General features: G+C 45.0%; 1 protein-coding gene across 7 annotated transcripts in view; it reads right to left on the bottom strand.

The window, feature by feature from the left end:
• Kiaa2012 (KIAA2012 ortholog) overlaps positions 1 to 15078 on the bottom strand; it is a 107382-nt gene extending 92304 nt beyond the window's left edge. For 6 of the 7 annotated variants that reach the window (XM_029477902.2, XM_085837652.1, XM_085837653.1 and 3 more), the window contains exons 1-2: positions 14719 to 15077; positions 12446 to 12712 (exon numbers count right to left, since the gene is read on the bottom strand). In XM_029477902.2, the coding sequence (XP_029333762.1) occupies positions 12446 to 12712; positions 14719 to 14802 (351 nt within the window). In that variant the 5' untranslated portion in view covers positions 14803 to 15077. Of the gene's footprint in view, positions 1 to 12445; positions 12713 to 14718 lie in introns of all 7 variants that reach the window. The other variant, XM_085837649.1, reaches the window with a different exon arrangement.
• Between the last annotated feature and the right edge of the window lie 435 nt (positions 15079 to 15513).

Below are 15513 nucleotides of genomic sequence, written 5' to 3'. Positions count from 1 at the left end.
GATTTTTAGTTTGATAAAAGTCAACAACTATATATGCCTTTGTAATCACCATAGAAAATAAAATGCAGAATATTCTCTTTTGCTCAGGATATACCCTAAGCCACTTCTTCAGCATCTTCCATCTACCCATCAGATAATCATAGTTTTGATTTCTAATCCCATTTATAGAAATGGTTTTAGACACACACACACACACACACATTCATACATCATATGTTCATTGATGCCCCATGAATGTGATCCGGTGTTCCACTGAGAACTGGTATGAGGGAGACCATCTATTTATTGACTGTTCCTTAGGTAAGCAGTCCCCACAGGGCCATAAAGCAGTAATAATATGGTCTCATTGATAACTCCATTAATCCATTCATAAGTGTGGAACCCCTGATCACTTAAAGGTCCCACATCTCAGTGCTGCATTTGGGGATTAAGTGTCTCATGTGGGAACCTTGGTTATATTCAAACCACCACAGAGTGAGGCAGGCTCAGCCAGTCGCCCCGGAGTCAGACAGAACTCAGAGCTTTAAATTTCTCATCAGTGCAAGGCCTCCTGTTCTCCAAGAACATACAATCTCATCAATGGACCCGGACTTAGCTCCCTGAGCCAGCTTGATAACAGAAGAACAAAAGATGATTTGAAGCAGGCGCTTCATCGAACGTCCTGGAGAGTAAGAGCCGTGAGACTGGAGCCCAACATGTTCATGCTTGTTAGGATTCAGTGAAACCTGACTCGATGGTTCACAATGAGAAAGAAGCTGTGTTAGCTCACATATCAAAAAGACAAGGTCTGAAGAGTAATGGGGACGGTTAGATCAGAGGTTCAATGTCTCCTAAGTTCCACAGGCAGTGAGGCCCTTTGTACCTCTGAGAAGTCTTTCACGTCAGTCTTACACACATGCTGAGCTTGTATAATGAACACGGGAGACATGAAGCAGGTCCAGAATGCCCAGCAGAATTGGGCAGGAGCTTAAGAAAAAGCCTGGGACAGTCTGTGCCCAGATTTATGGTCAAGGGTGTCAGTGCTCAAGGCTCATTCTGCCTCTGGTCTTTATGACCATGGGCAAGTCTCTGAGCCTTTCTGAACTTCTCCAAAGTAGGGCTAACAGCATGTTAGAAGGTGTGGGAAGCTCATGGTATTTAGAATCATGTGGCCTAAGGGATTTAGATTTCACAGGTCCTAGAAAGACAATCTTTGGAAATCAATAGCTAAGTGAAGACACACTTCTCCCTCATCAGCAAGAGGAACGTAACTCCTGTCTTTTAGAATCCATGTCCACACTGTAGATTGACCCTAGTGTCTCACACATGCTAGGTAAGTGCTCTACTGCCAACCAATATCCCTAGCGTCCCCCTACTGAACCCCCTCTTTTTGTCTCGAGATGGAGTTTCCATGGAGTCGCACTCCGAGCTTCTGTTCTGTTTTGTTTTGAGACAGGGTCTCATCATGTAGTTCAGGCTGCTCTTAAATTCACAAACTTCCTGCCTCTACCTTCTGTGTACTGGGATTATAGTACCTAATACTTGACTTGCTAGACCTAAAAAATGGTAGATTATTATGGGTGTTCTTGTAGGCCCAATGTAGTTATGAGGATTCTTTAAATGTAAGGACTCAGAAGGGAGAACCAGAGAGACCACAAGAAGAGAAGGACCTCCCCCAGCCCCCCATCCAATGCTGCTGGTTTGGAGGGACGGGACACAAGTCAGGAATACAAGGCTCTTATAGAAGCTGGAAAGGGAAGGCTTCAGGGAAATAGTTCTTTCCTGGGATTCCCACAAGATACACAGGCCTGGTCACAGCTTGATGTTAGTTCATTGAAACCCATTTCAAACTTCTAACTGTAGAAGTGTAAGATAATACATTGTTGTCTGAGTGTTAGCTGGGTCACTGGCTGTGTATCAGTTGTTATAGTAGCCATAGGAAACTAATACAGTGGCCAAGATCAGCTTCCAAAGACTAAGCAAGACAGAATGTACGTAGTCCAAATCCAAGGCAAGGCCTTCTCTGACTTGTCCTGGCAGCTCCTTGCGCCTTGAGCTAGCAGCCCAGCAAAGCTCCCACAGATACACTAGAATTCCGATAACGAGGGGATATAAAAGAAATACTTGTTAAGTAACAAGGGCAACTGGGGGTCTAATTCAGACTCAGACAGTCATCATCACCCTGTGTTAGCAGAAGCTATAGTGTCTCAGAAGAGCTGACACTTGGATGCTCCGAGAACAGTCAGCTGAAACAAAGGTTTACAGACAGGTGAGACTCTTAACCACCTACACATCCCCTGCCTCGTGGCCCCGTGAGTCTAGAAATCACACATTGGCTCAAAGCAAAAAGAGTCGCCAGCACAAGATTTTTCCAGAAGCTCTCAAGAACTTCCGTGGTGGAGGACTTGATGAACACATAAAAGACCTTGGGTTCCATCCTCAGCAAAGGAACCAAATCAAACCAAGCTTCATCCACTTAGCAGCCCCCATTCCATCTGCAACCCCAGACCCTCCCCTTTGTCATACAGTATCATATTAACAGACTCTAGGGATTAGAAAAAGGTCATCCTGGGTTGGGATGTGTATGCACACGTGCACGTGTGTTGGCATGGTTTTTTAGTTTCCCTTGTTCATTTCTCAAGTGATGACTGTGAAGGTAATTCATAAAGACTCCTCATTGGATGAACAGGGGCAGAGGGAAGACCAGGACCACTGAGGAGGCTGGTTAGGGTGAGAGCTATTTCCATGTTTCCAATATGCATAGTGTGAGTGGAAACAAGGCAAAGCACAGAGGAACGAGTTAGAATAATTACCACCTCTTAAAGAGTGTCTTTGCGTATAATAACAGTGGAGAGACTGAAAGAAAAATATTAAAATACTCAGAACAGCAATATTACACTGCTGGGTACGAGCACACACATAGTTCTTTTTATAAAATCAAAATTCTAGTAATATGGTTAGATTATATTTATAAGGAGGGGAAGCTAAAAATCAACTAACTTTAGTGCATCTGCCTCCTCTTCCACATTTTCCTAGTCCTCTCTCTTTCCCAGTAATGCTCATTCTCAGCTCTCCACCCAACCACCCACTCAGAGGTTACTTGAAAACAGAGAGGGAGACAGAAGGGAGCCGGGGAGGGAATTTCTGGAAGAGGGAAATAAACACGACAGCAGGAGGCTGACTGCGGTGGGTTCAGCCTGCTCAGCCTGCCTGGGCTTTGCCAGTCAACCCTCTCCAGGCTTCTTGTGAGACAAGTAATTAGTATGCTCAGAGCAGCCTGTTAGCCACCCTCCACCTTTAATGAGAGGCTTGCTCTGACAGGCTGCCTTCTCCATGTCTACCAGGCCTATCAAGATGTGTGTTTGTGTGTGTGTGTGTGTGTGTGTGTGTGTGTGTGTGTGTGTGTGTGTGCGGCCCATGCTGCCTTGCATGTGTTGTGCTGTCCATTCATCCCAGGACAGAAGGAGGTGGTGGTTAGGGCTTGTATACCTGCTCAGGATGCCAGGGTACCAGCATTCTCAGGAAGGTCAGAATGGCCCACCCAGCCAGCTGCTACCGTACTACAGAGAGCAGCCCAGCTTCTGTGTGCAGAAGTCCACAGAGGCTAAAGAGAAATGCCCAGAAGTGCCAGGGCTGGTAGGCATTTCCTAGCCAACTCAGCCCTCACCAGATTCTCCAGATCTATTCTGTAGCCACAGTTCACGCCTGGCTGATTCCCCCAAGTTCCCTCTGCTTGCTCTGGGCCCCTGCTCACCTATGTATGCCTGGGTCTCTATTTTTATTTTTTTTAACCACAAGATTCCATTTAAATTTTTTCTCCTCCAGAAAGCTACTCTAGACTTTCCCAGGCAGAGGTAGTCATGGTGGGAAGAAGCCAAAACAGCAGACAACAAAGGCACAATTAGACAAACAGGATTACTCCAGACTCAGAAAATCAACAGTGAAGAAGCCTGCAAAATGGAGTGTTTTAAATAAAGTTTTCTTCTGGCAAAGGATAACTATTCAGAGTATAGAAGGAACTTAAAAACATTAATTTAAAAAATCCAGTTTAAAAATGGGCAATGTATGCAGGCACTTCTCAAAAGAAATCTAATGGTCAAGAGACTTGTGGAAAAAAAAAAAACTGCTTAACACCATTCAGAGCAGAACTTCAATGGGAGACCATCTCACCCAAACGAGAAAAGCTGTTATCACAAAGAATAAGGGGAGCCAGGGAGAGAGTGCTGGGAGCAGAGGGCTTTGGTGCTAAGCTTGATGAGCTGAGTTCAATCCTTGGGACCTACATGGTAGCAGGAGGGAACCACTCCAAAGAGTTGTCATCTGACCTATACACACACACACACACACACACAAATACATGTAATTTTTAAAAAGACAAGAAGTAGTGGCTAGGGATGTAACTTAGTTATTAGAGTGCCTGAGGCCTTGGGTTCTATCCCCAGCTATGCTGCAAACCAGACAGTGTGGCTGCCTGAAAGCCTAGCACTCTAGAGTTGGGAGCCAGAGGGTCGGGCGTTCAAGGTCCTTCTCAGCTACTTGGTGAGCTTGAGACCAGAAACAAGATCTGGTCTTTTGGGTTTTTGTTTGTTTGTTTGTTTGTTTTGTTTTGTGTTTTTTGTTTCTCTGTGTAGCCCTGGCTGTCTTGGAACACACTCTAGTAGACCAGACTGGCCTTGAACTCAGAAGTTTGCCTGCCTCTGCATCCCAAGTGCTGGGATTAAAGGCGTGCGCCACCACTGCCTGGCTAAGATCTGGTCTTTTAAAAGGACAGAAATGACTGAATACCAAATACTGGCTCGGTTTGAAACAAAGTGAGCACTTAGCACTGTTGCTAGGAATGTAAGTGAGCACAGCCACAGTGGAGAGCAAACGGAGATTCCCCCTAAACACTGAAAACTGAAAACCGGTCCACCACATAACCTGTCCGTCTAACTCACAACTGGGCAGTAACTGAAGGAAAACACTACAGCAGCATTTCCCACGCTTATTTGGGCATCAATAGCTGGGACAGAATCTTTCTAGATGCCCATTGGTGGATGGACGGGGTAAGGGTCTTTCTCTGATGTGTTGGGGGCACAGCATGAAGTCCCCCCACCCACAGATCTCCAGGAATGTTAATCAAGCATATGGGATTTTCCCCTCGAAGGGATGGGTGTAAAACCTGTTCTTATCCAGAAAGCTGGGAAATGGAGGTGATTAAAAGCCTGGTGGTCTGTGTTATCTCTTGGGCCAGGCCATATCGAGTTCCCACAACCAGGACTAGAGATGGCTAGTAATCTAAATGACTTACTTCTACGATATCTGTATGACGGAGACCAGGTCACATCCTTCCCTAGACCCTTAGGCTAGTACAGGTAGCCTATCTCTAGAACCCATTTTCTTAGAAGAAATGAGATGCACTCTGAGTTGAGTTTCGGTGTAATTATGTTTCTTGTGCACCTGGGATTGTATTGTACCAGGAAACTTTTTTTTCTAAAGTAACTGGAGTTAAACATTCTGACAATGAACCAGCTGGCTTCAGACTCTCTGGAAGGTTTGATGCAGGCCGAGGAGGTCAATTTGAAATGAGTTTTCATTCTTATCTCTTCCAGGTTTGTTTCCCTGCCTGACAGCTGCAGACATCCCTCACGTGTAGATTCTATAAGAAGACCCGGACGTAGAGTAGCATTGGAGATAGGAGTGTGTGGGAGTGTGTGCTGGAGGGAGGTAGGAAGGAGAAAGCTCCAGTGTTCTGCACCACGGGGGTGGGGGTGGGGGTGGCTACAGCTCACAAGAACCATCTAGTTTATGAATAACTGGAAGGGAGAAGCTTAAAGGCTACAAATACAAGGTGACGCTAAACCAGGTTGAAATGCCGGCTACCTTATTTGCACACATACGTGTAAGCAGGCATTGCACATGTATACTGAAAAACCACACCAGACCTGTACATTTGTTATGTTGTGTGTGCATTTCTTTGTTTCTAGTTTTGGGTTCTGAGATAGACTTACTATGCTGCCCAGGCTGGTTTTCTGGATTTAAAAGATTTTCTTGTCTTAACCAATTGGGTAAGTGGGAGTATAGATCTAGGCCACTATAGTGACTTTAAGAGGCTTAAGACAGGGGCTGGAGAGATGGCTCAGTGGTAGGGACACTCTTAATAAACTTATAGTAATGATTAATACTTAGAACTTCCAGAGGCTGCTCTTCCAGAAGACCCCGTTCAGTTCCCAGCACCACCATGTCAGCTTACAACTGTCTGGAACACTTTCAGAGGATATAATGCCCTGTTCTGGCCTCAAGGGCTCTGCATGCAACTGATACACAGACATACATGCCGGTAAAAATCTATAGTAATAAAATAATTGAAAAAATTATATAGCCGGGCAGTGTTGGCACACACCTTTCGTCCCAGCACTTGGGAGACAGAGGCAGGCGGATTTCTGAGTTCGAGGCCAGCCTGGTCTACAGAGTTTAAGGGAAACCAGATGAAACGGTAATAATGTTTCAGCTTGGATATTAGATGGGACGCTAACTCTCCTGACTGACCAGTACCATTTATATGTGTCTTGAATTATCACAGTGATCCCCATAAATATATACAATAAAAATTAAATAATAATACAGCACTCACAAAGCACCCCTCCCCCCAGTTGTTCCACAGTGTTACAGTCCAGCTTGTCTTAAACATTGACTGTGTCAAGTGTCACTGGGACGCAGATTAGTTTTCTTCACCAATCTGTGCCCTTCTGTTGGGTAGAGGCTGTGGCTCCCCACGACGATGCTGGCAATGAATATGCTCATTCAAGCATTATTTGTTGGGTATCTGCTATGTGTTGGGCACTGTCCTGGGTGCTGCCTGGTTACTTCTTAGCTTAGTTGAATGGGGGATTCCCAACATCTCCACAGCTGGCTCCCCGAGCCCCATTTTAAGTGTGGAAACAAATGTTACTCATGGGCACAACGATGTGAATGTACTAAATGCCAGTATATTGTACACATAAAAATGATAAAATTTTGTATGCTTTAGTGCAATAGGAAAATAGTATAAACCTTATAAAGTGAGAATTAAATAAGGCCACAAGACAATTAGACTAATAACAGGTCTAACAGTAAGTTCTAGGTGTTAGTCATCACTGTACTCTTTAGAGCCAGGAAGATGGCTCAGCAGGTAAAAGTGTTAGTCAGCTCTGCAAACCCGATGACCTGAGATTGATCCCTGAAACCCAAATAAAAAAATCTGGATGCCACCAGGCTATGGTGGCACATGCCTTTAATCCCAGCACTTGAGAGGCAGAGGCAGGCAGGTCTTTGCGTGTTCGAGGCCAGCCAGGTCTACAGAGCAAGTTCCAGGACTGCCAGGGATACACAGAGGAACCCTGTCTGGGGGCAGGGGGGAAGGGATGCAGTGGTGTGCATTTGTATCCTGGCACTCCTGTGGTGAGATGGGAGGTGGAGTCAGGAGCATCATCTAGAAGCTGTTGAGCCAACCAGGCTAGAATACAATGCATAGCAGCAGAAGCAAGAAGGATGCTGGCTTAGCAATGTGGAAGAGAACTGGCTTCTAAAACTGTCCTCTGAGTTCTTCACATGTTCCATGACATGTGTGTGCTCACACTCGGGCACATGCATACACACACACAGTAGGTGAGAAAGAAAAATTAAAATGAGCCGGGCGTGGTGGCGCACGCCTTTAATCCCAGCACTCGGGAGGCAGAGGCAGGCGGATTTCTGAGTTCGAGGCCAGTCTGGGCTACAGAGTGAGTTCCAGGACAGCCACGACTACACAGAGAAACCCTGTCTCGAAAAACCAAAAAAAAAAAAAAAAAAAAAGAAAAAGAAAAATTAAAATGAAATAAACACTCTGTTAGCTCTATAAGGGAGCTAATAGATAAAAAACTATAAAACCTAAAAAAACAAGAGTCTACTGAATCATATACACTTGGCATGAAAGTGTTTTCTGTAATTCAGTTAGATTTTAATGAAAATTTGATTCGTTTTCTTAGAACTGTAAACGGTTTGTGTAAGGAATGTGTTGGAAGACTCAGATCTCCTCTCTCCACTTCTCTCTGCTTCTCTCTGTCTCCTCTCTGTTTGTCTGCCTCTCTGTCTCTTTCAGCTCTCTCCCCGTCCCCTCCCCTTCCCCTCTGTCTCTCCGAGTAGACTGAGGTACAATCTTAGACCTCACACACGCAGGGCAAGTACTCTCTCTCTCTCTCTCTCTCTCTCTCTCTCTCTCTCTCTCTCTCTCTCTCTCTCTCTCTCTCTCTCCGCTCTCTCCAGCTCTGCTTCTTACACATATTGCCAGAACTGGGGAGAAACAGTTTTCTTCTGAGACATGCAGTGGCTTAGGGTTGGGCTGCGCTTTAGAACAAATTGACTATGCTCCAACTCCAGCTGCATAGCTTGGGTGTGTAATTCGGGGTAAATTATTTAATTTCAAGCCCCACTTTTTCCTCCTTCAAAGCAGAGGTAATGCTAGCACCCATATTATAGGCTTGTCCAGATTAAGTGACATTCCCTAGATAAAGATGCCTGGTACAGTTACCATTCAGAAAATATTAGCATGAGCTGGGGAGATGGCTTAGTTGGTAAGTATTTGCCTTGCCATGAAGTCAAGTCAGATGGGTAAGCTCCAGGATTAGTGAAAGACCTTGTCTCAAAAATAAGGCAGAGAGTGACTGAGGGAGACACCTGACACTGACTTCTGGCCTGACAGTGAATTCATGTTCTAATGGTGTTTGGAGGTGGGGCCTCTGGAGATGATTGGCTTAAAGAAGGTGATGAAGATGCCTCCCTTACCCCATGACATTAGTGGCTTTAGAAGAAGAGGAGGAAGAAGAGAAAGAGGAGGAAGAGGAAGAGGAGGAAGACGAAGAGGAGGAGAGGCCAGAGCTGTTACATGTGGCTTGGCTCTGAGATAATTTCTTTACCTCTGACTTTTTAGATGCAGCCAGAAGCCTGTCACCAGATGTGGTATAGATACTAATGTCAGGCACTTGAACTGACAAACTGCCACCAGCTCTACTCTCTAAATTACCCAGTCTGCTGTATTCAGTGACAACACAAAATGGACTAACATAGTCATCTCCATTTATCTATCTATCTATCTATCTATCTATCTATCTATCTATCTATCTATCTATCTATCTATCCATGTATGTATGTATGTATGTATGTATGTATGTATTGGATTTTTTGAGATAGGCTTTTTCCGTGTATAGCCTGTCCTGGAACTTACTTTGTAGACCAGGCCGGCCTCAAACTCAGAGATCCACCTGCCTCTGCCTCCTGAGTGCTGGGATTAAAGGCGCACAACATCATACCCAGAGAAAGTAGGCATTTTTGAAAGTATCAACTGATTCACAACATTTTGAAAACATGTGTGAGAAATAAGAAAACAATTAGAAAATTAATATCTGACAATTTTAGAAACTCTTTTTTTTTAATTAGGTATTTTCCTCATTTACATTTCCAATACTATCCAAAAAGTCCCCAATACACTCCCCCCCCCCAATTTTAGAAACTCTTTAGAATTCTGTTGTGTTTCACGATCATAGCCATGATTTTCATTTAGAAACCGCCCCAAATTATAACTCTCTGGGTTTACAACCAAGTGATTTCTAAATATGGACATGGCTGAATGAATCAAAGTCCTCCATGATGGTTTTTACTTTGAACCAAAACAAAACAAATCCAAGAGAACGCTCCATTGCCTGCAGAGGTCTGACATTGATCTTTGCTCTTCAGGAAGCTGGATCACCAGGAAACTGCCTAGTGGGGCTAGAGATGCCACTATAGAGATGCCCTCAGACTGGCACACAACTGGAGGCACTGTGCACGTAAACTCCTATCTCCCTGTACCATGTTCTTTCTGAACCTGTGTGTGTGTATAGGGGTGGGGGAGGTCTTGTTTATCTGGGTTCTACTTGGCCCAGTAGACATTCAGTAAGTGTCAATTACCATAATGGTGACTCCCCTGCTCTGTTTCCCTCCCCATTTGTGCTCTGAGTGTTGTCTTTTTAACTACTGGTATCCTTTATTTAGAGTGGCTCAGAGGAATACACCGTGGGTAATGGTGAATTCAGTTTATAAGCATAATTTGCTGAGTAGGATTTCAACTACTGAGCTATGCCTCCAGCACAGTTCTCGGTTCCACAGCACCTAAAACAGTTCCAGGATCATGGCAAATACTCAAGCATTTTCTATTTTTCTTTTTGACATGGAGTTTCTTTGTGTTGCCTTGGCTGTCCTAGAACTAGCTCTATAGACCAGGCTGGCCTAGAACGGATCTCAAACCAGAAAACAAACGTTAAAGGCAAGGCAGAAGGAATTTAATTTAGGGCAAATTAAGAAGTCAAATAGAGGGGCTGGTGAGATGGCTCAGCTGGTAAGAGCACTGACTGCTCTTCCAAAGGTCCTGAGTTCAAATCCCAGCAACCACATGGTGGCTCACAACCATCCGTAATGAGATCTGACGCCCTCTTCTGGTGTGTCTGAAGACAGCTACAGTGTACTTACATATAATATAAATAAATCTTTAAAAAAAAGAAGTCAAATAGATGCTGAAACAACATTGAGATCTGCAATCTAGGAGAGTTGATTCCACCCTATTTTAGGAGGACAAAGAGAAGAGCAGGGTCAAGGGTCACGGGAAGGGTCTGGGACTTGTGTGGGCCTGTCTGCGGGAAGGTGGACTACAGAAGTTGTACAGGTGTTTCTTGTTGGCTAGGGCAGAATGGAAGGGGGGACTTTTGTGGATTTTCCCTCCTTCTCCCTTTCAGTCTCCTCCCAATGTACCCCACTGCCAACGAGCTCATTAGCACAGATGTTCTAGAATTGTGTGGAGCCTGTGGTCAACTGTATGAACCTAGCAGAGCAGGAGAAGGATGTGGAAAACAGATGGGCCAGGCACAATCCGCTAGAGTCCCTTCAAGTTCAAGGGGTTGTAGGGTATCCATGCGAGCAGTGTGGAGAGAGTGCTCAGACTCAGGATTGCTCTGTCACTCACTGACCTCAGGATCACACAACTCCTTTAAGCTTCAGTTTCCTTATCTGCCAGAGAGCCAGAGTGGTGCGGAAGCGTGGGGACAAGGAAGGTTGCTGAGAAAAACTGCATCTCTCAGGAGCATGCTGGAGGATCAAATTGAAAGATAGCTTAAAGGAACAGTAAACATTTGATGAATGTTTCTTTCCCTTTCATTCAAGAATTTATTTATGATTTCATGGTAAAGGGCAGTGGGGCATGGGTCAAGAGGACAGAAGAGGCTTTCATTTGACTTGTGGTAGGATATGTAAGGTGCCTGCTGATCAAAGTGGGAGACAGACTAGGAGACACTGAAGGTATGCACAACCAGGACAGACAGTGCTTGCTGCAGAGGAGATATTATCCCATTAGATGCTCAAAGAAATCAACTTTCAATGAATAATGGGATAGGGATGTTTGCAATGGAGGAAGCAGTGGTCCACTTTTGCTCAGGAAGTGAAGTCTTCATAAAATGACATGCTGAGTTTTGAAGGTTGGGTTGAGTTATCCAGAGGAATGAACAAAAGTATAGTTGAGACAGGAGTTGTTGGGGTAAGCTAGTTTGCTTTAGGAGGGGTTGTGAGGGGTCCATCACTGAGGTGAGATGAAGAAGTGGGACATAGGGCCAGACATGGAAGTGAGAGCCAGCGTATGAAGGGCCTGGTGTCAAAAGCTAAAGCCTTATTAGAACTGAGAGACTTTGAAACTAGGGAGTAACTCACCATCTCTAATCTAGAATTTCACAGCATGATGTATCTTCCTAGACTGTCTTAGGCCTGATACATGTGGTTATAGAAAGCAGAGGGCCATGCATGCATCTCAACACATCAGACAGTGTGAACCAGAAGAGAGCAGAGCTTCCCCTTAATAGTAAACGCAGAATGGAAAAAGTAATTAACTTCTACTGATGCCAAAAGGCTCAAAGTAAATATTTAAAACATTCTAGTTTCCACGGGCTAGGGACGTCAGAGGAGGAATGGGGATGTTTGTGGTCATAGGTCAGGGTTTTGGGGGGTCTGGTTACACTCTGGATGTGACAGGGACTTTGTGTCACTGTAACTGAAAGAGAAATATGACATGATAATTCCAGAATTCCAGAGTCATCTTGCTTTGGGAGCTTCCCCTGTAGATGATCTGTGAGCCTCATGACAGCTCTCAGCATACAGGGCAAGTTGACAAAATGGAGGTCTGAGAGTGCCTTCCTTCCCAAGAAGTTACACTCATGGCTACAATCACATTTATGAACACATACCATCATCTTTCTCGGTTTCTCTTTATAGCTCTGGCTGTCCTGGAGCTCACTTTGTAGACCAGGCTGGCCTCGAACTCAGAAATCCGCCTGCCTCTGCCTCCCGAGTGCTGGGATTAAAGGCGTGCGCCACCACGCCCGGCTCCCAAGAAGTTACACTCATGGCTACAATCACATTTATGAACACATACCATCATCTTTCTCAAACTCACCTTTCTCTTTCCATATGCCAAGATGGCTTCTTTGAGGTCCTGAAGTGTGTGCAGTCCAAGGTCCTGCTTCTTCCTGGGACCTCTTCTCCTGTCTCTGGGTGTCCATGCTGACACAGCTAGCCCTTCTGAGTAGAGAATCAGTGCCCCCTTCCTTGTGCTGAAGGTCTTAGGAAGAAAGAGGTTCCAGGAGTGCTGGCTGGCACTGTCCCCATTCTGGGCTTTACTGACAAGGATGTAGTCTTCTGGAGACTTCCAGTTCAAATAGTCCTTTAATGAAAAGAAAAATTGTCAATCGAGACACTGTGTGTGGTGGTTTGAATATGCTTGGCCCACAGGAAGTGGTACTATTAAGCAGCAGGGCCTTGTGGGAGCAAGTTCGTCACTGTGGGGGTGGGCTTTGAGGTCATATGCTCAAGCTCTACCTAGTGCAAAGGAGAGCCTCCCCCTAGCTGTCTTCAGATCAAGATATAGAACTTTAGGCTCCTCTAGCACCATGTCTGCCCCCATGATGCCATGCTTCCCACCATGATGATAATGGTCCGAATCTCTGAAACTGTAAGCCAGCCCCAATGAAATGTTTTCCTTTATAAGCGTTGCCTTAGTCACGATGATGTCTCTTCATATCAATGAAGCCTAACTAAGACACTGTAGAAGATTCTTCTGCAGCAAACACTGTTTATGCAAAGTTTCTGCTTCCTAAAACCATTTACTTATGTGTACACATGCATGCACACATGCCACCTGTGTGTGTAGAGGTCAGAGGACAACAGGTGGGCAATCGTTTTTTGCCTTCTACCTTAGGGGCTTTAAGGGATCACACTCAGGATGTCAGTGTGAGTGGCAAGTGCTTTTACTGAGCCATCTCTCCGCTCCCTCCCTCTCCTCTTCCCAGTTAATTTTTCTCTGAATGCTCAGGTAGAATTTTGAAACTCTTTAACAATTGGGTTTTCTCTCTTTAGTGCAGCAGGCCTTTAATCCCAGCAGAGACAGGTGGATCTTTGCAATCCCGAGGCTATCCAGGCATGTCTAAATCTCTCTCCAAGAGAGCCAGGGCAACAAAGGGAGATGCTGACTCACAAAACAAATAAAACAAAACCCAAACATGGGCTTGGAGAAATGGCTCAGTGGTTAAGAGCTTGTTGCTCTTACAGAGAACCTAAGTTCAGTTCCCAGCACCCACATTAGGCAGCTCACAACTATCTGTAACTCCAGATGCAGAGCAGCCGACACCTCTGGCCTCTTCAGGTACCTGAACTCATGCAGACACACACACCTACAGTTAACTAAATATAATAGAAAATTTAAAACACACACACACACACCAACACAATAACAAAAAATTAGCAGAACCTAGTACACAAATCCATTTTATTCCATACAACTTTGAGAAGAGCCACATTTGTCTAGAGGCTTTGAGTAGAGCACAGTATAAGTTACAGGCTAGTTACACCTTCTAGTATGTAAGCAAAGATTCAGAATTATCAAGGACAGTAGATGACTTGGCAATTAGATTCGGACTGATAACCAACTTAAAAACGAGAAGCTATTCTAAGCTGCTACTGTTTCTGCTATACATAGAGAGAAGATCTGTACATTTCAGATTCTATGTAACATTGCCTAGTTTGACTACTTAGGTGACTATAAAATGGCTATATATTTTGTAAGTGTATGCCCTTTGAAACTTTATATATCTTTTATCACAGTGAGGGTCAAATAGTATATCAAACTACGGAGACATGGAGATCTCTGTTTGACCTGCGAGTTTGCAAAGTTCCCCAGTGCTTCTATTGTTCCTGGCAGTCCTCAGGAAATAAAACTCCAGCACAAGGGGAGTTTTGCCACCTCTTAAAAAATCTTCTAAAGTGAGATTTGTTTTGGCCTCTGTTAAATATGAATCCTGTGGGTTTGAATTCCACAACATTCCAAATAGCATAAAAAGGCACAAACACACACAGAGCGTTTCAACCACTGAACACTGTCCTAAAAGCCAACAGCAGTCAGTTCTCCTTCTAAATACCAGGTGGGAATTCTGGTCTTGTTCCAAATGTCCAGACTCAGACAATCTAGCTTTTCCTTCAGGTCGAGCAGAGGCAGTGGGGAGTGGGTATGAGGAAGGCAGATCGTTCCCATGGCAACTCTGGGAGTCAGGCACACAAGGGAAGATCCTCCAATGTCCTCCACTATCTTGGCTCCATAACATAGCTTGAAAAAACCAGAACATTCCCCCTTATCTTCAAAATGTGCCCCACCCCTACCCCAGCTCTAAGACTTACCTCTGGTTCAAAATAGACTTCCAACTTCTGTTTATTCTGGGCCAACTTCCCATGCCCTCGGCTCAGGAGAGAGAGGGTGACCATGTCTCCTCTCTGACTACTCCCTCTCAAGGGCAGTTCATCTCAGTTTTGAAGGCTGAAAACTGGTCACACCTCAGGGTTTCCAGAGCTCAACAGCAAACCAAAGGAGACTACGAACATTGGGCCTTTTATGAAATATATTTCCCCTTGTACAGCAGTCCAGTAACGGCCAGCCACACAGCCACACAGTTTAGACAGAGTGCATCTTTGTGGAGAGAAAAACCAAAACGTAAGGCCTGGCTCCTCAGACAGCAGGCTGTGTACTCTCTCTCCCTGAGCCCTTGTTGTCCCTGAGACCTGGTTGCTCTGCTACAGGCCGTTTGCATCTACAAATCTGGGCCAAGGCACTATCCTCCTCATTGTGAGTGGAGGCTGTTTCCAGTTGCTATGGCAGCATAGGGGAATGAAGTCCTTTAACCCAGGCAGGCCAAAGGCACTGGCTGGGGTGGGGATGGAGGTGGGGCTGCCCACTGGATATTGAAGGGACTGGCAGTCTCACAAACCAAGCCCTGGGGCAGAAGGTGGGGTAGGAGGCCATGTTGGTTTTTTTGTTTGTTTGTTTGTTTGTTTGTTTTGCACATGAGCCTGTCACTGTCAACTAACAGACTTCAGGGAGTCCTGTAGGTCATCTAAAGCCATCTATGACATTTCCCTTGGCTGTGCCCCAGGATCTGCCGAACTAGACAGAAAGCCTCATTTTATTAATGGCTGCTT

Source organism: Mus caroli, unplaced genomic scaffold (genome assembly GCF_978045245.1).
Source record: "Mus caroli unplaced genomic scaffold, Mus_caroli_1 scaffold_1, whole genome shotgun sequence".
Classification (NCBI taxonomy): Eukaryota; Metazoa; Chordata; class Mammalia; order Rodentia; family Muridae; genus Mus; species Mus caroli.
The sequence above is the reverse complement of the archived record's forward strand: the minus strand, read 5'-3'. Positions and strand labels throughout refer to the sequence as shown.